Genomic DNA, 23,467 nt, shown 5'->3' on the forward strand with positions numbered 1-23,467 from the left:
CCAACTTTTACACCTTCCTGCCCGCACGCGCAGTCCCCGTGGCCTGATCTACGCTGCCTCTTCCAGCGCTCTCCCAACCCCGGCTTTTTTTAGCTGGGTTTCTCGCAGGGCTGCTCCTCTCCCTTCAGGGTTAGCCGGCTTGAGCCCCGCTGCCGTCGGGCCGGGGCCGCCGCGCTCCCTTCCCCGCGGTGCTCGGCGGGCGGCGGCCCCCGCGGCGGGGCTCCGTGCAGTTATTGGCCGGGACTCTGTGTGCCGCTGTCGGCCAATGATGGAGAGGGGGGGATCTCGGCGGCCCGGCCCCATTCGGAGCCAGGATAAGGCGCAGACGGTCTCAGAGAGAGTCCGGGAGGGAGCCACCGCGCAGCCGGCAAAGCAATGCCCGTCTCCCCGCCGGACGCCGCTTCCCGGGGCGCGCTGGGCAGCGGCATGACGGGGCGAGCTGAGGATTGCTAGCCGGGGCAGGGAGGTGGGGGGGCGAAGCGGAGAGCGCGACCGTCCTGTGCGATGAACGGCGTTGCTGCAAGGAGCCGCGGGGTGACGACGGGGCAGGTACTGAGCCTCTTGCTTTTGTTCGGCGTTTCCGACTGGGTTTCCGCCGCGATTCGCTATGCGATTCCCGAGGAGGCGCGGAAAGGCTCCTCGGTGGGGAACGTGGTAGCCGACCTGGCGCTGGACCTCGGGCGGCTGCCGGGACGGCGGCTGCGGGTGGTGTCCGGCGGCAACAAGAAGTACTTCGGGGTGGATCTGACGAGCGGAGCGCTACTGGTGAGCGAACGGATAGACCGGGAGGAGCTCTGCGGCGCGCTCTCCCCCTGCTCCCTCAGCTTTGAGATCGTGGTGGAAAACCCGCTGGAGCTGTACAGCGGCGCCGTGGAGATCCAGGACATCAATGACAACGACCCGGTTTTTCCCAGCAGCCAAGCGAGGCTGGAAATCAGCGAGTCGGTGGCGGCTGGAGCGCGCTTCCCGCTAGAGAGCGCGCAAGACCCCGATGTGGGGATTAACTCTTTGCAGACCTACCAGCTCAGCGCCAATCCACACTTCACGCTCGACGTGCAGACGAGGGTGGATGGCAGCAAGTACGCGGAGCTGGTGCTAGAGAAGGAGCTGGACAGGGAGCAGCAACGGGAGCTGCACTTGGTCTTGACCGCACTGGATGGAGGCAGCCCGCCACGGTCGGCCCACGTGCAGATCCACATTGACGTTGTGGATGCCAATGATAACGCCCCAGTCTTCAACCAGTCCACCTACAAGGCAAGCGTGAGTGAGAACACGCACAGTGGTACCCTGGTCACCAGGATCGGTGCATACGATCTGGATGATGGACCCAATGGAGACATCGTCTATTCCTTCAGCAGCCACACACCCGCCAAGGTACGAGAACTCTTTGCTCTGGACTCGGCCACGGGGGAGTTGAGGGTCAAGGGACAGCTGGACTATGAGGAAACGAAGCTGTACGAGATTTACTTACAGGCTAAAGATAAGGGTGCTGCTCCTGGCGTGGCTCATTGCAAAGTGCTGGTGGAAGTCATGGATGTGAATGACAACGCTCCAGAAGTGACAGTGACTTCTGTGTATAGCCCTGTGCCTGAAGATGCAGCCCCAGGGACAGTCGTAGCTCTGCTGAGTGTCACGGACTTGGACTCCCATGACAATGGTCTTGTGAACTGCTTCATTTCCCCTGGGATCCCGTTCATGCTCAGCTCCTCCCTCAAAAATTACTACACGTTGAAAACAAAGGCAGCTCTGGACCGGGAAAAATCATCAGAGTATAACATCACTATCACAGCCAGGGACTCGGGCTCACCATCCTTGTCTGCAGTAAAACAGATCCTGGTGCAGGTGTCAGACATCAACGACAACGCGCCTAAGTCTTCCCAGGACTCCTATGATATCTATGTGCTGGAGAACAATATACCTGGCATCCCCATCCTTAACGTGAGTGCCACAGACCCGGACCTTGGGCACAACGCCCATCTCTCCTATACCCTCTTGCAGGGTGACCCCACTGTAGGCCACCTCTTCTCCATCAACCGGGAGAATGGCACCCTCTATCTGCTCACCTCCCTGGACCATGAGGACCAGGTGGAGTTCAACATGATGGTGCAGATCCAGGATGGCGGCTCTCCGCCTCTGGCTACTAATGTCTCAGTCAGTGTGTTTGTCACTGACCTCAATGACAATGCCCCGACTGTGCTGTATCCTCACCCCAACACCACCGCCACCTATACCCATATGGTGGCACCAGGCACTCCTGCTGGGCATATGGTCACCAAGGTGGTGGCAGTGGATGCGGATGCAGGGTACAATGCCTGGATCTCCTATACACTGTTGCAGGCCACTGACTCCAGCCTCTTCTCAGTTAGACTGCACAGTGGGGAGATCTTCACAGCCCGCCAGCTCCAGGAGGACGATACCCCTCAGCACACGCTAGTCATTCTGCTGAAAGACCATGGGGAGCCTGTGCTGTCTGCTAGTGCCACTGTCTCCATCTCTGTGGCCGAGATGGTCAAGGAGGTGCTCACTGACCTCACTGATGTGGCACCCACCAATGATCCCAGGAGGCATGTGACTTTCTATCTCATCCTGGCTGTGATTTTGGTGTCAGCAGCTTTCTTCATCACCATGTTGTCAGTGGGCATCTTCAAGTGTTACAAGTGGAGGCAGTCAAAGGAGCTGTTCAACAGCTCCAGGAGCACCCTGTACAGGACACCAGGGCCCTTCCACCACATTGATGCTGTGCGGGGCGGCTTCACGCCACCCAACTTCTACCACCAGGTCTATCTCACCACAGACTCTCGCCAGAGTGATCTCGTGTGTAAAAAGCCCTTCACTTCCAGCCCCCTGGGGAGCCGCCAGAGCACCATGAGGAATGGTGAGCCAGGGCTGTACCACCAGATCATGGGCACTGCCAGCCGGCTCCCCACATCTGCCGAGGTAATGTAGCTCCTTCCTTGGCATGTCCCAGTGCCAGGTGGAGCCATGGTTCATTTTTGCCATATGCATATGGTAGCGGATTGGGGTTGGGGGGAATATCCAGTTGTGCCATGTCTCTGAAGTGTGGTTAGCTATAGGTGAACAGGTCGTCTTCGGTGTCAAATGAGCTGTCCTGAGCATCGACGACATTTGCACGGTGGTGAGCAGGATCAAGTGAGTCAGTTTGCTTAGGTTAGTGAACATACGTCTTTCTGATGCAGTTTTGGGTACACCTTGCATGAGTAACTGTTGAAGGCTGAGGTCAGCTTGCAACCACTTGCAAATCCTTGGCAAAAAGTTTGCTGCTAATGGTATTTCCTTCCCTTTGGAAAATGAGAGTTGAGAGGACCACTCGTGGGGTCAGGCATTGGGAGGGGAACATAGCCTCCCTGCATCGTGCCTCTGTGGGCTGGGAGGTTGTGATGCAAATGGAGCTGGGAGCCACCAGCTGCCAGTGGGGGATCAGGCTGTCGCTTCCTATGGTGTAGTATGCAAAGCTGAAGGGTGATGATGGTTCCTCCGTTTGACAGACTGTGGCCACAGAGCAGTTCCTCCCGTCTGTGTCTCACTTCATGTTTGACTCCTGATGGTTCCAGTTTTGTTTCCGTGGAAGTTTTGTGATGACGTTCACTTTGGGGTGGGGGGGGTGGGATTGCAGACAACCCCAGTTGCTTGCAGGGCTCTGGACTGTGGCTCTGAGCAGGACGGCGAGTCCTCCAATCAGGTGTTGTTTTAGCAACGGTATTACAAGCCCTGCATGATTTGTAACGTGCTATCTCCGGGTGATGTCTAACGTCCTGACTGAACAAACTGCAGCCAGGAAGGTGTTTACGCATGGCAGGCAGCTTCTGTGCATCTTCCCGCTGGAAATTGTGTAGCTTAATTTGAAAGCTTTCAATTACAGGAACCCTTCAATCCTCAGTGGTGAAGCTGCGTAGTGGATCCAGCAGAAGGTGGGGAGGATCTGATGGGTTTCCAAGGTGGTTGGTGCCAGTAATATGTCCTTTCCTGGGAAGCTGTGAGTAGGAGCGACCGGTTCCTCGGAGCAGAAGGAAGTGAGGTGCAGCGGAAGCTGTGCATGGGTGTGGGGCTGTGTGTGCTGCCTGCTCACTGTGGCCGAATCACAGATGGAGGCAGAAACCGCTCAGAATTATTTAATACCTTTTTTTTTTTCCTTTTTTTTTCCCCTTCTTGCGTCACTGCGTAGACTCAGCACTTCTGATTTGTGGCAGGTGGGAACGGCTGCAGCAGCTGCAGGAGCAAGTGTTCCTCTGCATTGTGCAGGCCATGCTACAGCTGGGGACAAGGATGACCCCTCCACCAAAGGGTCTTAGCAAGACGCCTCTGAGGGTGGAAGCAGTAAATGATATGAGAGTGGGGATGGAAGGAGGTGATAACAGGCAGGCAGTAAGCCCAAGTCCTAGCCATGGCTTCCCCCTGCTTCCCCCACTGGAAAGGCACTGGCAGTGAGAAACCAGCTGGGCTGGCAGTGGGCCCTGGATTTTCAGTCTTTGTGATCAAAGAACATCCATCCCAATGTCACAGACCATGTCAAGCCTACAAAGGCTTTACAACTCTTTCCTCTGCCGGGCAACAGCCAGACCCCAAACCCAATGCAGTGGGGATGGTGCTGGCCCCATCTGTGGCAGGTGGTGTGTCCTGACATGAGGATTCCTACCCTGCAGGATCTCCAGTGATCCTTCAGCTCTCTGGGTTGTCTGGGTCGGAGCCTTTCCACAGGGTGAGCTCTGGCCCTCTGGAACAGGGACATCTCCTTCTCCATCCTAGACACCCCATACCCTTCCTGCCTTGCCACCATCCCCATCCCAGGCTTTGGCAGACATAAGGAACAGCAGGATCCCCTGTGTGAAGCCTGTCCCTTGCTCCAACCCCTTGGTGACCAAGCCACCTCGGGACACTGGGCAGATTCTCTCAGACCATGTGGGCTTCACAGGGGGCTTCTGCTGAGGTACTGCACCAGCACCAATCCCATTCACAGGGGTGCAGCACCCCGTGTTGCCAGTGGCCATGTATGCCACCCGGCTGTGCTGTCTGGGGCCCTGCCTGGGATGGGGACAGGGCACATCCCAGAGTCAAGGTTACTGCGACAGCTTTCTGCTGGTGGCACCGTTGGAAGCCCCCAGGGAATGAGTACGTCCAAGCAGGTATCAGTCTCTGGGCGCTGTGGAATCCACTTGTCCGGCTTTTTGCTGCGTTGGCCCTTTAAGAATGCCTTCTCCCTTCCCCTGGAGCAGGCAGTAGGTGGGACCCGGGTGATGTTCTGCACCAATCGCGAGGTTCCTTGCTCCGCCTCTCCCTGACTGGCAGCAGAGTGGTCCTGCCCCGTGGCTCTTGGAAAGGGCAGGGAGGGGCTGCAGAGGGGAGGGAGGCCCCTCGATGGCAGCATTTCCACCGGCTCTGTCTCCCCAGGAGGATGGTGTCCCTGTCACCATCCACCGTGCTGGGCATGGGTGTCCCCAGCCTCTCTCGCTTATTCCCCCAGGTCCCCTTGGTGCCTGGGTTGTGGGGATGGGCAGGGTCCCAGGCAGGAGCTGGCTCCCCTGCCTGCTGCATCACTGTGGACCCCAGCCCCCCAGGGTCTGTGTGCACCCAAGGGAGGTCAGGATGGCCTTGAGTGCACTGGGGACAGGACTGCAGGGCATGACTGGACAAGGCTTCTGCAGGAATAGGAACCGAACTAACACCCTGCAGCTTGCTACCATCCTCTGCGACAGCAAGAGGGAGAAATTACTGCTCTGCTCCCCTGCCCCAGGGAGGCTGAGACCCCTGCTTTTGCCCTCCTGGAGATTGCTTGGGGGCAAAGCTGCATCTACTGCAGAATTGCAGTATGTGTGTCTGCCAGGTGGGAGGCCTGGACCTCCTTCCCAGTCTGATGTCCTGAACTGATGTTGCGATCCGGTGGTGGGCTAGAGGGCTTGTTGGCTGGCTCCGTGCATTTGCAGTGACACAAGTATGGTGAAGGTTGACCTTTTCCTTGTCCCAGGGTGAGGAAGGGGCATCCAGCTGAGTGTGCGTGGGGAGCAATTGTGTTCCGGTTTTGAATGGCCCACCCATCTCTGCCTTCCCACTTTCTGCCTCTGACACCCATGGGAGGTTGTTAGGGGTGGGCATCCCTGTCTGGGTTCAAGGTCTCCTGGCTGATGGTGGTACCGGTGGCAGTGACGCCCCACTTACAGAGGCAATCATGGGGTGCAGGCAGCTGCCAAAGCATTAGCTGGGGGGGAGAAAAGGGGTGGGAGAAGAGCCCCTGGCACCTCAGGGCTCTAACAAGCACCTTTTCATCGGGCATGAAAAGTCCTTTGGCCTGTGTTCATGACAGCTGCCCTTTGTCTGTGGGTGAGATGTGAAGCCACCATTGTGGAAGGGGGAGCGCACAGGGAGGGCTTGTACCTAGCTTCCAGGCTGCCAGGACGTGCAGTTTCCCTGCGAACGGGAAGCGAGCTGTCGGAGCAAGTGACTCAGGCTGGCGGAGGGGAGGCCGGGGGTGGCAGCCCCGCTGATGCTGCCTCGGGCCCCCGCTTCCCACACCTCCGGGGAGCCACCGCTGGCCCAGAGGGAATCGAGCTCTCGGCCAGTGGAGCGCTGATGTGAAGCAGGGCAGGGGGGGAAATCTGCTTCTCCCCCCCTTCCACCTCCGCGCTGGGGCTGTGATTCAGTTCCCCTCCCCCAGCCCACCCCCTCTGCTCAGAGGCTGACAGCCGGAGCCGCAGCCTGCCGGAGCCCCGGAGCTGTTTTCCAAGCCGTGGAAGAGAGATCCAGGGATTTTTTCACAGCTTCCCAGCGCCTGCTGCGTCCCGGGCCGTACGTGCACGGACATGGAGAGTGTCAGCCTCCAGCGACCCACCTGGAAATGGCAAGTACTGAGTTTGTTTTTGCTCTGCAGCTGGGGCTGGGTCTCTGGGCAGATCCACTACTCGGTGGTTGAGGAGACAGAGGTGGGAACCGTGGTGGGGAACGTGGCCCGGGACCTGGGCTTGAAGGTGGAGGAGCTGCTGGGTCGCAGGCTGCGCCTGGGCTCAGAGGAGAACCTGCGCCACTTTGCCGTGCGCCTGGACAGTGGCGCGCTGGTGGTGAGCCAGCAGCTGGACCGGGAGCGTCTGTGCGGAGCAGCTGCCAGCTGCGTGCTGTCGGTGCAGGTGGTGACAGAGAACCCCCTGCAACTCTTCCGCCTGGAAGTGGAGATCCTGGACCTGAACGATAACTCCCCGAGCTTCCCCACTGCTCACCGCACCCTGCGTGTCGCTGAGTCTGCCACAGTGGCTGCACGCTTCCCCCTGGAGAGCGCGCAGGACCCCGATGTGGGCACCAATGCTGTAGGCTCCTACTGGCTGAGCCCCAACTCCCACTTCTCCCTGGATGTCAAGCAGCAGCAGGATGGCAAACTTTTCCCGGAGCTGGTGCTGGAGCATGCCCTGGACCGGGAAGGGCAGCCAGAACTGCAGCTGGTGCTGACAGCCGTGGATGGGGGAAGCCCAGCCCGCTCGGGCACAGCGCAGATAACGGTCCTGGTCTTGGATGTCAATGACAACGCACCCACCTTTGACCGTGCCACGTACAAGGTGCAAGTCCAGGAAAACACACCCGTGGGGGCCCTGCTGCTCCGGCTCAATGCGTCTGACCCTGATGAGGGTCCCAATGGGGAGACGCAGTACTCTTTTGGGGTTCACACCTCCGACTCGGTCCGGAGGCTTTTTGCCCTCGATCCCAGCAGTGGCGAGGTCCGGGTGAGTGGGCCCCTGGACTTTGAGGAGTCACCTTCCTATGAGATCTATGTGCGAGCCCATGATGGAGGGGTTCCAGAGATGGAGGGCCACTGCATACTGCAGGTGGAAGTGGAGGACACCAATGACAACCCCCCAGAGGTGCTGCTCACCTCCCTGCTGAACCCAGTGCCGGAAGACACCCCACCAGAAACCGTTGTGGGGCTCTTCAACATACGGGACCGAGACTCAGGGGCCAATGGGGATGTGAGCTTGGAGATCTCCCCCAATGTGCCTTTCACCATCCGGTCCCTTCAGAACCACTTCTCCCTGGTCACTCAGGATAGCCTGGACCGAGAGTCCACCTCACAGTACATAGTGGAGCTGATTGCCCAGGATGGTGGGTCTCCCACCCTCACCACGACGCTCACACTGCTCCTCAACATATCTGACGTGAATGACAACCCCCCGCACTTCTTGCAGCCCTCCTATGATGCCTTCCTCCCAGAGAACAACCCGCCTGGCTCTCTGCTCTGCACTGTCTCTGCCTCGGACCCTGATGTCGGGGAAAATTCCCGTCTTGTTTACTCCATAGAGAGTGGCCAAGTGCAGGGTGCCCCCACCTCTTCCTTTGTCCACATCAACCCTGACAATGGCAACCTCTATGCTCAGCGCACCTTTGACTTCGAGCTGCTGCAGGTTCTGCCAGTCTCTGTGGCTGTGTGGGACTCGGGGTCCCCCCCGCTCCATGCCAATGTTACTGTCTACATCTTTGTACTGGACCAGAATGACCACTCCCCCACCATCCTGCACCCTGTCAGTGACAACGATGTCCCGGCACCCCAGAGGGTCCCGCTGTCTGCCCCACCAGGCTACCTGGTCACCAAGGTGACAGCAGTGGATGCAGATGCTGGGCACAATGCCTGGCTTTCATACCAACTGCTGCCACAGTCCACTGACCCCTCCTTGTTCCACGTGTCACTGCACACCGGGGAGGTGCGTATGGCACGTGCCCTCCAGGACACCGACGTGGCAACGCAGCAGCTCATTGTCCAGGTGATGGACAATGGTGACCCACCACTCTCCACCACTGTCACCATCACCGTGGCCCTGGAGGAGGCAGCCTTCGAGGAGAGCCGCAAGCCTCGGGATTTCCTGGCTGGGGCCAAGGAGAAGCCGGACCTGACGCTCTACCTGATCATCGCACTGGCCGCTGTTAGCACCATGGCGCTTGCCACCGTCACCCTTCTGGCTGCGCGGTGCCTCCGGCGCAGAGGCCGTGCCGCCGCCTTGCCCTGCTGCTGCTGCTGGCTCAGTGAGTCACCCTCCAGGGACTTCTTCAAGCACTCCAGCCCCAAGCTCCAGCTCAGCTCCGACGGCACCCTTAAGTACATGGAGGTCACCCTGCGACCCACCGACTCCCAGTCCCAGTGCTACAGCACCTGCTTCTCCCCTGGCTCCGACCGGAGCGACTTCACCTTCCTGCGGCCTTGCCCGCGCCCCGCCACCCTACCGAGGGAAACCGGGGCTTTCCTCTCCGCTACCGGTACGCTGCGGGACCCCGGCCAGGTGAGAGCCTAGGGGAAGGCGGTGCCGGCGCGGGGCTCGCCGGTGGGCGCCTTCCCCCCCGAGGTCGCCATCGCTCCCCCGCCGCGGCGCGGGGGGCGCGCGGGGGGCGCGCGGGGGGCGCGCGGGGCCGCCGTCGCTCAGGGGAAGCGCCTCCGTTTCGCGCCGCGCGGCAACAGCCGGCGGGTCGTGATTGGCGCCGGTGTTGCTGTCCTGGGAAAGGAGCGCGGCGATTGGTGGAGCGGCGCGGCGCTCGAAGCCAATGGCGAAGCGGTTGCGCGGAGCCCCGGCGCCCCCCCCCCCCCCCCCCCCCGCCCTCGGTCGAACGGCGTCCTCCCCAAACAATGAATGGGAGCGGCGAGCGCTGAGCGCGGCGGGCATCGCTGCCCGGCCGGCAAGGATGCCGAGGGTAGGGAAGGCGGGCCGGTCCCTGGGACTGCCGCCTGTCTTCTCTTTCTGTTTGTTCTTGCACAGCTCCTCTGCCCAGATCCGGTACAGCATCCCGGAGGAGCTCACCCGGGGCGCCTTCGTGGGCAATATCGCCAAGGACCTGGGCACTGACGTGGCGAAACTGGCGGCAGCCAATCTGCAGGTACTGTCCGATTCGGATTCCCAGTACTTCTCGGTCAATGTGAACACCGGCGTTATAATGGTCAGTGAGCGGATAGACCGGGAGCAGCTCTGCGGGCAGAACCCCCGCTGCTTTCTCCACCTGAAACTTGCCATCGAGAACCCAGTGGAGTTCTACCGCATCGAGGTGGAGATCCTGGATATCAATGACAACCCACCAGAGTTCCCCAGCAACAAGATTTCCTTGCGCATCTACGAGCTGGCATCCCTGGGTGCCCGCTTCCCCATCCAGCCTGCCCAGGACCCCGATGTGGGCACCAACACCTTGCAGACCTATCACCTGAGTGCCAATGAAAACTTCAATCTCAACGTGAAGGCGCGCACTGATGGCGGGAAGTTCCCTGAGCTGGTGCTGGAGAGAGCCCTGGACCGGGAATTCAGAGCTTTCCACCACCTAGTCCTGACTGCCGAAGATGGGGGCTCTCCCCCTCAGTCCAGCAAGACACACATCACTGTTCAGGTCCTGGACGCCAACGACAACCACCCAGTTTTTGACAGACCATTGTATGGAGCCCGCTTGGTGGAGAACTCGCCGCTGGGCACCCTCGTGGTGAAGTTAAATGCTACCGATGTGGACGAAGGGCCCAACGGAGACATCCGCTACGCCCTCAGCAGCCACAACTCGGCTGCCTTACGCCAGATCTTTGCCATCGATGAGCAAACTGGGGAGATTCGTGTCCAGGGCAACCTGGACTTCGAGGAGGCAACGGTCTATGAGATTGAAGTGGAGGCCAAGGACATGGGGTCACCCACGATGGAGGAGCACTGCAGCGTGGTGGTAGAAATCACTGATGTGAATGACAATGCCCCTGAGGTCATTCTTACCTCCTTCTCCAGCTCCCTGAGCGAGGATGCACCCCCGGGCACAGTGGTGGCCGTGATACACGTCCGAGATAGGGACTCTGGTGAGCAGGGCAAAGTCCAGTGTCAAGTGTCTCCCGATCTTCCCTTCCAGCTGCGTAAGGACTATGAGCATCAGTACTCACTGCTAACCAGCACCCGTTTGGATCGGGAGCATATTGCCTACTACAATGTCACCGTCTCTGCCTCAGACCTGGGCAGTCCTCCGCTCTCCCGCCACACCATCTTGCCAATTGCCTTGGCAGATGTCAATGACAACGCGCCCCAGTTTGAACAAGCTTCCTATGAAGTGCTGGTGGCAGAAAACAACCCGGTGGGCAGCGTGCTGGTTATAGTCTCTGCTGCTGACCTTGACTCAGAGCAGAATTCCCGCCTCTCCTACTCCATCCTCCGAGGCGGTGGAACAGATCCAGGCCTGGATCCTACTCGCTACCTCTCCATACACCCCACAAGTGGGCAGGTCTCTGCCAAACTCCCTTTAGACTATGAGCAAACCACCTATCTCCAGTTCCATGTGGAGGTCTCTGATGGTGGCTCCCCAGCCCTGAGGAACAAGACGCTGGTTCATGTTTTTATAGTGGACCAGAACGACAATGCCCCACGGGTGCATTTCCCCAGGACCGGGGAGGGCCCCACTACCCAGTTCCGAATCTCACCCTCCACCATCCCTCCTGCTCTCATCACCAAGGTGATGGCAATAGATGCGGACTCGGGGCGCAACGCCTGGCTCTCCTACCACCTCGTGGAAGCCACAGACCCAGGGCTTTTCAGCGTGGCCCTGCGCTCCGGGGAGATCCGGATCACAAGGGCCCTTCAGGAGACAGATGCTTCTGCCCATGAACTGCTGGTGGTGGTCCGGGATGCTGGGGACCCCCCACTCTCCACAGCAGTCACACTGGTGGTGCTGGTGGAGGAGAAGGGCCCAGAGGCCTTGCAGGGCTCAGAGGCTCGTGCCACCGATCGTAGGGGCTTACCCACCATTACGCTTTATCTGATCGTGTCCCTAGTGCTCATCTCCACCGTCTCGCTGGTGGGACTGGCAGCACTGGGGGCGCGGTGCCTCTGGCGGGGGTCTGCGCCTGCCAGCCAGGGCTGCTGCGTGGAGAGCGTGAACACACTTCAGCCCCCTCCCAGCCACATTTTTGGGCACTTGCACTATGAGCCTAAGCAAGGGGACACGGTGATGGGCGTCCAGGTGACAGCCACGGCACCCCCTGCCCCACGTTACCGCTCCTGCTTTTCGCCGGTCTCGGACATCAGCGAGTTCATGTTTGTGAAACCCTCCGCGGGTCCAGCCGGTGCCCACCCGCCGGATCCCACCCTGTGCAGCGAGGTGAGCCCGGGGGCCCGTCCCCCCGCCTGACCGGCGGCCCCGGCGCCTGCGGGACTCGGCACCAAAGCGGCTCGGAATGCGGCACCCCCAGCCGGTTTTGTGGAGGGGGTGGGTGCCCGCTGGTGCCCGCGCCCAGCAACCGGGAGAGGCGGAGTGGAGGTTCCCGCTACCGGGAGTCCCCGACGCCCTCTCGGCGCTGCGGGGGCGGGGTGGCGGCGGCGGGGGGGTGGGTACGCCGCGCGTATTTTGGGGAAGGCGGCCGAGGAGGGGGAGGCCGAGGAGGGGGAGGAGGAGGAGGGAGAGAAAAAGGAGGAGGAGGAGGAGGCGGTGGCTGTGGAGAGACGTAAAACTGTCACTCGGTCCATCCCCTCCGCTCGCCGACTTTGTGTTCCTTTGCCTGCCGAGGAGCGGCTCAGCCGGCCGGTTTGTGATCGCCCCCCGCCCGCTCCCTCCCTCCCTCCCCGCCCGGCTCCGGCCGCGGCTTCCTCCCTGCGCGACCCTCTCGGACCCCCCCGGGGCGCGGGGGCTCCGGAGCGGCGGCGGCTCCCGGGGCCGGCAGCGGGGGCGGGGAGGCGGGGGAGGCTGCGCGGAGCCGCCGCCGCTCCGCTCCCACAGCCGGCACGGGATGCTCGGGGGACGGAGTCTGCCATGGCAGCTCCCGCTGCTGCTCGCAGCCCTCTCCTGCCTGCCGGCTCCCTGCAGCTCCCAGCTCCGCTACTCCGTGCCCGAGGACCGAGAGCCAGGCTCCTCGGTGGGCGACCTGGCCAAGGACCTGGGGGTGGAGGTGCGGAGCCTGGCAACCCGCAACCTGCGCCTGGTGAGCGAGGGTGGGCAGCGGCACTTCCAGGTGGACCTGGCTGCGGGTGTGCTGCTCCTCGACAGCAGGCTGGACCGGGAGGCACTGTGCGGGCAGAGCCCCACGTGCTCCCTGCACCTTCAACTCGTCATGGAGAATCCCCTCCAGCTCCACCGCGTTGAGGTGGATGTCCTCGACGTCAACGACAACGCGCCCCAGTTCCCCAAGCCAGAGGTGGTCTTGGAGATCACTGAGGTAGCCAACCCTGGGACTCGGCTACCCCTGGAGGTAGCAGAAGACCCGGATATGGGCTCCAACTCCATCTCCACCTATGAGCTCAGCCTCAGCGAGCATTTTGCCCTGAGTATCAACGTGAGAGGAGATGGTGTTAAAATGCCCGAGATCGTACTTGAAAAAGCACTGGATAGAGAGAAAGTGTCTGTTCATCACCTAACACTGACAGCCCTGGATGGAGGAAATCCGGTGAAATCTGGCACTGCCAAGGTTACCATCCATGTCCTGGATGCAAATGACAACCCTCCTGTCTGCGACCCACCCATATCCAAGGTACATCTGGAGGAGAATGTGCCAGTGGGCACTCTGGTCACCAAGTTGAATGTCACTGACCTGGATGAAGGTCCCAATGGGGATGTGGAATATTCTTTCAAAGTTAGCAATAATGCACCTGGTAAATTCACCAAGCTGTTCTCCTTAGATCCCCGGACAGGGGAGATCAGAACCAAAGCCCCGCTGGATTATGAGGAATCCAGTGCTTATGAGATTGCGGTTCGAGCCAGGGATAAGGGATCCCCAGCCATGGAAGGACACTGTCACCTGCGAGTGGAATTAATTGATATCAACGATAACAGCCCAGAGATCGTGCTGACCTCTCTCTCTAGCCCAGTGCAGGAGGATGCAACCACGGGAACGGTGATTGCCCTCATTGGTGTGAAGGACAGTGATTCTGGTGACAATGGGCAGGTCCATCTGCAGATATCAAAAGAGCTCCCATTCAAACTGGTGTCGTCTTTTAAAGAGCATTTCTCGCTGGTCACAAATGGTCCCCTTGATCGGGAGAAGGCCAGTGGATATAACATCACAGTGCGGGCTGTGGATTCAGGGTCCCCACAGAGGGCCACACAAAAAACCTTTTACCTCCGAATTGCTGATGTGAATGATAATGCACCAAATTTTTCCAGCCCTTTCGATACAGCTCATGTTCAGGAAAACTCCCTTCCTGGAACTTCTGTCTTTTCGGTGTCAGCATCTGATCCTGATGAGGGTAGCAACGCCAAGCTGTCTTACTCCATCCTGGACAACGGGATGCAGCATGTACCCATCTCAACCTACTTCCGGATAGACCAGGACAATGGCACCATCTACACTGTGCGGGCTCTGGACTATGAGCAGGACAAGGTGTTCCAGGTGCCTGTGGAGGTGAAGGATGGTGGGTCTCCTGCTCTGAGTAGCACTGCTGTGGTCCATGTGTTCATCCTGGATGAGAATGACAATGCCCCCACCATTGTCTACCCATCTGTCCCTAAGGGCTCTGCCTTCCACCAAACCATCCCGGCCTTGGCAGAACCTGGCTATCTGGTCACCAAAATTGTAGCTGTTGATGCTGATAGTGGCCATAATGCTTGGCTGTCCTACCAGCTGCAGGAGACAGCTGAGGCTTTGCCTTTCCAAGTGGAACACCGCTCTGGAGAGATAAGGGTTGCACAGGCTCTCAGGGAGTCAGAAGATTCCCACAGGCTGGTGGTCGAAGTGAGGGACAATGGGACACCACCCCTCTCGGCCTCCGTGGTAATAGTAATTTCTCCGGAGGAAAACAGTGCGCAGGACTTCGCCAAGTCTTTGGACCTCCCCAAATCTTCTCCCAAGGATACCAACCTAACTCTTTACCTCATCATCTCCTTGGTGTCCATTTCCCTTGTGTCCTGCGTGATGTTTGCTGTGGTGGCTGCCCGGTGTCTCAAAGCTGGTGCTGCCAGCTGGACCTTTGCAGATTGCTGCCGAGGGACTGGCCGCAAACCCACCTCGCGTTTCCATGGGCAGATGAAGCCAGATGGCTTCATCAAGTACCTGGATGTGGGAGGAGCGGGCTTGACCTCCCAGGCACAGAATTACACCTCCTGTTTCTCACCCATGTCTGACCAGAGCGATTTTCTCTTTGTAAAACCTTTCAGCCATTCTAGCACTGCGGAGACCGTGGCTGCCTATGAGCAGGTGACCAGCGCCTTAGCGAGTCCCTGCGATGGGGTAAGAGATGGGTGTTTCTTACTGTCCTGCCTGCTAAGTGCAACGGTCGGTAATATCCAGGCCAGTTGGTTGTTCTGTCTGTCCTTCCACCTAAGAAAGTGGCTTCAGGGAACATGTGTCACTGTCACCTCCTGGGAGGTGGCCAGGTGAAAGCTTTGGCTCGGCTTGGTGGAGGTGGGGGAAAGGGCTGGTCGGCACTGTAAAATCAAAGACTGTGTGTTCGTAGAAGTGTAGAGTGTCCCCTTGGCCGCGTTAGTACTCTTTGCTTTTTAAAGTGATTCTCAGTGCGGTCAGGAACATGTTTTTTTGGTGTTTAACTTCCTGATTCTGTTTAACTCCTTTATTCTGCACGACATACAAACCGTGACGCGAGAGGAGGTTACCTGAAAGCAAAGTTTGTCAGTGTTTCTTTTGCTCTGTTTTAGAGGTGCATTGTAAAAATTTCTCATTTCTTAACTCTCAAGTGCTATTAATTAGTGATTGTGCCCCGGCAAGGGATCATTTTCCAGCTTGGCCATTTTAAGCGAGGGGCTGAATTCACTGTTCAGCACTGAATGTAGTGACATTTTTCGCAAAGATCCCGGTGACCTTATGTGCCCTTGGGCTTGCAGGGACCTAGGCACCGGCAAGCTTTGAAAACTTCAGCCGCTTGTATTCAGATGTCTAAATATAGATGTAGGTGACTGTGTTTAGCTGTAGATTTTATAACTTTGGGATATAAAAAGTAAAGTAATTTTGTGTCATAAATGCCTGCCCTGAATTTGAAAGCGGTAATTACAACAGGAACCCAAAATATAGTTTGGGAAGGGCTTATCTAGTGCAGGATTGTGTGTCAGCGTGTGCAAAAATGTGTATCGGAAATCTGAAGGGCAAGTATTTAAATGGCTTAATTTTAATGCTGCCTGGATAGCAGGGGGACTCTATTTTAGGGCAGTAATTTATTCTAATATATTCTTTCATGAGAATCATCAAAGCTGTGGAGAAATTAGTGAAATCACATCTACTAAATAAAAATCTAGGTCAGCTGTACCCATCTTCACTTTTCCTTAGTAATTGCATGTACAAGCAGAAAAATCCTATAAAATTGATGTTCCACTGTAACGGACTATGAACTGCTCATTCCTAAGGTAACTGAGAGAAACATTGTCCTTTCCAGGTAGCATGTTTTCATTCTGGAGTTAATTAAGAAGATTATGATTTTCGGAAGTATGCATCTTCGAGACAGAAAACAGTTCTACTATTTAGTGCTCTTCACAAAGGCGTGATTCAAACAGGAATATACAAGCCTGCTTCGCATCCTTCCTTATTTACAAAATGTCCATTATCTGATGATAAAATAACACAGGCAGAAAGAGATACAGGGGCTTACTAATGAAGTTACAAAGTGTGCTGCTGTGTCCGAAGTTTATTGTGTCTCCTAAACAAATAATGCTTTTTTCTTTCGCTGTCGGAAGTTCATTCTTTTCTCTGCGGACAGAAAAATATTGCAATGCTCCGAGGCCACAGCATCTAGGAAAAGTCATTCAAATACAATGTGTGAAATCAAGATCTCAGGCAGGCCTTTTTAAGGACAGAAGAAGGACAGATTAGGAAAGTCTGTTATCATTTTACCTTCTGGCATTAAAAGCATCTTTCTCAGTATCAATTAACTCTGCCACCCCCCACCCCCCCCTTCCAAGCTTATTACTTTGGTACCATTGCTCTTGCTGAATTGATGCCCTTATCAGTTTATTTCATGCTTCATTTCTTTCACAGCCTGGTTTCCTGAGCTGCTTTGGAAGATTACTCGCTGAATAGTTTTTGTCATGCTTTTTAGTATTCATGCTGGTTCAGAAATACTCGAGAAAGGGGGAGGGGGAGCTTTCTTTTTGTTCTAATTGATTTGCTTTACTTGGAAAGGACACGCTGATATTCCAGACTGAAATAATACAGGATCAGTTCGCTTTCGTTTTCAAAGGCAAGAATGGAGGTATTAAAACTCTTCTATTTTCTCTGCAGCAAGCTCAGCCTAACACAGACTGGCGCTTCTCTCAGACCCAGAGACCTGGAACAAGTGGGTAAGTGCCTCTTTCTCCATGTATGTGTCTGGTGAAGGTTTCTTTCCTTTGCATGCCACTTTCAGTGCTGGAAAGTCCTCGACTGGCAGCTCTGAGAACGAGTGTTCCCTTGTCACTGGTAGAATTATCCAGCCAAAGAGTCAGAAATAGGGCTGCTTCTGTGTCAGCTCGGTTTGGTGGTGGTGTGACAGCTGTTGTTTTCAATGGTGTGTCTGGTTTTGGTGTCTACAGCTCAAGGAGGACAGTCAGGAACCAGAGAGAACTCCAGGTGAAGTTGTAAGATGGTTAAAGGACTGAAAAACATGCTTCACAGAGAAAGGCATCTTCTCTAAAGCAGGTTTAGACTAGATTCTGAGTCTGAAATCTTGATTCCTCCCCCTGCACAGAGGCCACTGGAATTCACTGTGTGAGTCCCTTTACCAGCCATGGAGCCCGTGCTCCACAAGCTCTGTGCTGCTGAAGTGTATTGCCAGCTCTGGCTTGAGCACCTAGTGCCAAACCATTGTGTAAGCCCCCGTGGCAGCCAGAAGTTGAGTGGATGAGCCCCAGGTCCCCAAAGGTCCCTCCTAGAGAACTGTGTTCCAGCCACGTCTTAACTCAGAAGGAACAGGGTCCCCATGAAATGCCACTGTATGTCCTTTCTCCTGTGGGCTAGTCTGGCTGGATCACAGTTGAGACCCCCAGATCCAAGTTCATTTGTTGGGGAATTTGAAACCTTTTTTGCATTCTTTGGGAAGTGCCATCACCAACTGGGGGTGGTTCATCAGTTCATGCAGGTGAGGAGCCTTCTGCACGCTTCCCACTGGAGCTGCGGAACTGGGCAGAGGGAGGCTAAGGAAGAAGAAGTTAAACCCCATGGGTCAAGAGACTCACAGGAAGGATGTCTCCTAAGGTCTGGTCTTGCTGTCAAAATCATGTTTTAGTTTTTGCCAATTTGTGTGTGATGCCAAAAGATAAGAAGCCCTGGCAGCAGAGCAGAGACCTGCCTCCCAAGTGAGTACCCCTCACTTGACTGTGTGCTCTCTTGCCTCTGGCCCAACAAAGTTTGGTTTTCTTGGTCCACAGTGAGAAGGCGTTGACAAGAAAATGCTGAGCAGGTGCCCTTCACCTCTCCCATCTTCCCTCCTGGTTCGTAAGCAGGGGCAGGGATCCTCTTCAGAGGATGAACTTCCTTGAGTACCATCAGGGTAATAAAGGGCTTAAACTGGGAGTCCACCTTCCTCCATGAATACCCCAACCAGAGGTTGTTGTGTATGAGGAGACTCACTCCAGGATACGTGAAAAGATTATATCTTTGGGGGCATACTCAGGAGTAAATATGGATGATGTGCTTCCCTGGCTAGCTGGGTCAGGCACCATATCCCTGCGGAAAAGAGGAGCTCAGGCCACTGTGCTTTGTCATTCCTGGTTGCCACTTGGGCAGCTCCTGTGGAGGTTTAAATGGTGCCAGAGGGAGCACTGGGTCCTGGATTTTGGTGTCAGAGCTTGCAGTTAAACATCTGCAGCAGCTGGTTCTGTCTGAGTCTTTCCCTGGGTCTGGCTTGATGATTTAGCTTAACAGAAAATTAAGAGACTGCTATAGCCAACCTGTTGCAGCGATTAAACTTTGTTACTGGGCTTTCTAGCTGACAAAGCTAAAATGGAGTGAGGGTTTGATGTAAAGTACATAAAGCATTCCTACTAGAAGCCAGCCATGGACTTTAAAACAAGGCTATCACAGGGACAGTTTTCGTGGAGGTCTGTTGAATTCCCCATCACTGAGAACATTTTAATCAAGAAGAATCTTTCTAACTATTTACGCTCTAGTTCAAATGACAATTAACAAAGCCCTGTTAATACAGAAGTACACCAGAGCTGCTGTAACAGTTTTGTTACGAGAAGTGAGTAAATGAGCCCCATCAGAGCAAGTTCTATTGCTCCCTCTTCTAGCATCGTGCTGGGGCTCTTCAAGGCACAGAACTGATGCAGTCCAGACCTACTTAGCTCGGTGACAGGGACCTTTTCTCAGGTCATGGGACAGTGACCTTCACCCCAGCGCCCAGCCTCTGCCTGAAGCTCTTTACAAGCTCCAGCCCCTTCCCAGTGCCTAAGTGGGAGCAGCAGCGTGTGGGATGGGAAGGGAGAGGGCAGGAGGAAAGGCAGCCTCACACCCTGTTCCGGGGGAGCAGAACTAGCATGACATGTTGGTTCATGTGCATGAGCCGTGATGTTACCTGTGATGATCTGTGACCTGGGTGCCCAGGGAAGTCCCTGAAATAGCCGCTAGCAGCTCGTGTCAGTGCCTGTTGTGGCAGGGGTTCCCATGGCACGGGCTGCCCAGGCTGACTCCCGGGTTTGGAGAGGGGCTTTGCCCAAGCACAGGCTCGTACTGAAATAACTCAGTGGATTTTAATTCCTGCTGCTTTTCCCCACCTGCCCGTGTGCAGATTCCACATTTGCAATGAAACAACTCTTGCTGATTTTTTTTTCTTCTGTTTCTTTTATCCTGTTTTAAGTTAAATCAAGAGAGGTTACAATACTAAAGGATGGAAATAGAAAGTGCTATTATATCTTCAGTTGCCCAGCCCCCATCTCTCTGGTGATCAAACAGGCAAATCCTGGAGAGCAGTCTGCTCCCCTTTGTGCTCTTCCCATGCTTTTCCCAGTGTTTTGATGTCTGCTATGTGAATTCCCCAGGCATTGGTATTAAAGAGTGTGCGAGGGCAGCTGCCTGAGCCCTGCCTGCTCTTACTTTCACCGATGTTAGCTCACGTACAACTGTCTCGTGCTGACAGGCGAATGTCTCCAGCACTGTGAGCTCTCCGAACTGCAGGGCTCTGCTCGGTGTTTGAGGAACACAGGCCACCTCTTAGCTGAAAAGAAAAAGAAGGGATGTGCTCTTAACTGCATTTGTCTAACCCAAATTAAATAGCAATAAAGACAAGGCAGCTTAGGCTAGTGGTTTGAACGGATTCCAAAGGGAGTCCGGCATGAACCCAAAGTCAGAAAGCAGACTTAAACCCATGTTCTGATTCCCCCCCCGCCCCTTTGCTGTCTTCATGGGAGTTGGAAGGGGAGCAATCCTGTCTTTTCTCAGCCCACTGAAACAAATTCCACATGTCTCCGAGCACCTGGAACCAGGCAAAGCTCAGGGTAAGCTCAATAAGGCAGGGACCGTCTCTCGATCTCATATATCGCTGCGTTCAGAGCACTGTTACAGGACAACAAAGAGAATTTGTTCTTTGTTCTGAAACACAGGAGAGCTCTGGTGCACATGCTCAGGAAATAAGAGCTCAGACAATATCCTCTGAAAATGTGGTAGAGAGTCAGACTTGCGTAGAGAGATTCTCAATTAATCTTGTTTTGGAGAAAGAGAAGAATAGATTAATTCATTTAATGACGTTTGTGTTTTGTTTGCTAAAAAAAAAAAAAAAAAAGCCCCCGCGCTGTCTCTGGGCAAATGTAAATGAATACAGAATGATAGCAAGCAGCAGATGCTGTTCCCAGACAAATCAGATCAGTGGCTGTAGTGGAGATTACAGCAATGAATTGTCCAAAGTGAAGCAGACGTACAGTCCGGTAGCGTTGCAGGACATCCCTCTGGGATCATCAGTGTGGAGTATCCCAGGGATGGGGGGGTGGCATATGGGGGGAGAACACAGGGGCTGGGAATGGTCCCAGGGACCCATCTTCTTGCTTTTTCACTAGTTGCCAAGGGAACAGAGACCGGGCATGTTCATGGTACTTGCCTGACTCTGGTAGCTCTTTGTTTTGGTCTCTGTGTGATGGTTTATTCAGGAAAACACTGAGCTCAAATCAGGATTTCCTTCCCGGAGGAGTGGGGAGGGCTCTAGGTGGCTCACAGGTGGGCATGGGAGGGTGAGACGTCCGGGGCTGGGAAGAGCAGGTATGTTCTGGGTGGCTCATGGGAGCAGCGGGGACAGTCTCGGGCGTGTGGGCAGGCTCGAAGGAGATCCCAGGCGGGAGGCAGCCGAGAGACCATGGTGGGGAGCAGCATGAGAAACCCCAGTCACTCCAGGGGAGGGAGGAGCAAAGTGTGCAAAGAAGATACAGAGTGCTATTTCATGCACCCTCTCCATTTATTTTCTCCGATCCTGAATCCCCCTGCATTAATGCTTTCCAATGCTGTTGTGAGCCAGGCTCCCCCTCCCAGGCCGAACGCGGCCAGTAGTGATGTTCACTTCGCTTAAACACCATCACGGCTGCCCTGTCTGACCCTGGCTGTCGTTCCCCGGCCTGCGCAGAGGGAGGAAGAGGAGTGCATCAGAAGGGGTTTGGGGCTGACAGTGGAGACACTGCAGCAGTGCCCCGGGGAGAGCTGTGAAGGAAAAGAGGATTGTTTCATTCTTTGTTTTGTTTTCATGCAAGAGCTCTTAAGACTTGGGCTTGCAGGACTAACGGCCCCCTGCCTGTGTGTGGTGGGGACGGGGAAGGGAAAAAAGGTGTCTCGACAACAATCCTTAAAGCTCTCAGCAGCATTATTGGGGCTCAGAGCATACACGTACTGCCAAAGGGTGGGTGCAGCTTGGGGGGGCTTCTGGTGTGTTTTTGCAGTGGTCAGGAGGTCCTGCATGACGGAAGCACCCCCTGGGGTACTGGGACATGCTCCCGCCAAGGGCACCCCATATGTGCACTTCTGGGTGGGACATCCCATAGCATGCAGCAGCTGGGGCCGAGGACAGAGACAGAGGGAGATGCGGCCAGTCATGGGCTTATGTGGCACGGAGGCGGATGGCGCAGCAGGAAGACAACTGGCCCCAGATGCAGGCTTTACCACCTCCTTCCTAAAAAAATACTTGCTAACCCAGCAGCCATGGGGGTGTTTGTGGGTGTCGTAACCCCCTAGGAATTTATGCTGCAAGTTTGTGTAATGTCATAGCGGACACGGCAGCACGTGCTATAAAGCGCATGCACAGGTTTACCTTCGATTCGCTCTTTCATTGAAAATGTGTGAAAACAGGCACATGCTGGGCAGAGGTGCTGGCCAAGCTGCAGCCCGCACCAGTCCTCTCCCTCCCCTCCAGTGCTACCCCTGGGTTGCAGAGCTGGGTCCCTGTGACTGTGACCCTTCCGTCCCTCTCATGCCCCACCGTGGCTCTTCCGGTATCTTTTCACGGACTCACAGATTCACAGAACAGTCTCAGTTGGAAGGGACCTTCAAAGATCATCCAGTCCAACCTCTCTGCCATGGGCAGGGACATCCTTCACCGATCAGGTTGCTCAGAGCCCAGTCAATCTCACCAGGAACACTTCCAGGGATGGGGCACCCAGAACTTCTCTGGGCAACCTGTTCCAGTGTCTCATCACCCTCATAGTAAAGAATTTCTTTCTTATGTGCAATCTAAACCTACCCTCTTTCAGTTTAAAACCATTTCCCCTTGTCCTGTCACGACAGGCCCTGGTAAAACGTCTGTCTTCATCTCTCTCAGAAGCCCTCTTTACGTATTCAAAGGCTGCAGTAAGGTCTCCCTGCATCCTCTGTTGTCCGGGCTGAACAACCCCAGCTCTCTCAGCCTCTCCTCATAGCAGAGCTGTTCCAGCCCTCGGACCGTTTCCGTGGCCGCCTCCGGACCTGCTCTAACAGGTCCATGTCTGTCTTGTACTGGGGCTGCCAGAGCTGGACACAGTGCCCCAGGGCAGGGTCTCATGAGAGTGGAGCAGAGGGAGAGAATCACCTCCCTTGACCTGCTGGTGATGCAGCCCAGGACGCAACTGGCTCTCTGGGCTGCGAGCGCACATTGCCAGCTCATGTTCCATTTTCCGCCCACCCAAATCTTCCAATCCCTTCTCGTGAGGGCTGCTCTCAATCCCTTCAGCACCCAGACTGCACTGAAACTGGGGATTGCCCTGACCAAGGTGCAAGATCTTGCCCTTGGCCTTGTTGAACTTCATGAGGTTCATGTGGGCCCACTCCTCCAGCCTGTCAAGGTCCCTCGTGTTTCCCACTACAATTTCTGTTTTTGCTGCCTTCCTGTGTACCATGCAGTGAGGATCTCCCAATGCTTCTCTTCTCCGTTCCCCACCACATGTCCAACGTTCTGCTTTCTCTGAGCCCCTCCCCAGCACCACTGTCATCCCACATAGCAGCCCAGGCTGTGCCCAGCACTGAACCAGCAGCAGAACAAGCAGCTTTTACAATTTCCATCCACCTGTGTGATGATGGGCAGTGACAGGCAAGCTAGTGGGTCAAGCATGGCTGGGAACTGAGCCTTTCCCTAGCAGGGAAATGGCAATGAGGGTCTTCCTCTGTTGAGTTTCATGCAAG

The 23,467-nt window shown here is 55.9% G+C and overlaps 1 protein-coding gene across 1 annotated transcript in view; it reads left to right on the plus strand.

Moving 5' to 3' along the window:
- LOC309410055 (uncharacterized protein) overlaps nucleotides 1-23,467 on the plus strand; it is a 43,742-nt gene that overhangs the window by 5,446 nt on the left and 14,829 nt on the right. The window contains exons 3-7 of the mRNA XM_082006374.1: nucleotides 525-2,937; nucleotides 3,573-3,613; nucleotides 4,209-4,383; nucleotides 6,771-9,266; nucleotides 17,144-17,202. Coding sequence (XP_081862500.1) covers nucleotides 525-2,937; nucleotides 3,573-3,613; nucleotides 4,209-4,383; nucleotides 6,771-9,266; nucleotides 17,144-17,202 — 5,184 coding nt within the window. The remainder of the gene's footprint in view (nucleotides 1-524; nucleotides 2,938-3,572; nucleotides 3,614-4,208; nucleotides 4,384-6,770; nucleotides 9,267-17,143; nucleotides 17,203-23,467) is intronic.

The sequence above is a fragment of the Phaethon aethereus genome, assembly GCF_964289735.1.
Source record: "Phaethon aethereus genome assembly, chromosome: 14".
Lineage (NCBI taxonomy): Eukaryota > Metazoa > Chordata > Aves > Phaethontiformes > Phaethontidae > Phaethon > Phaethon aethereus.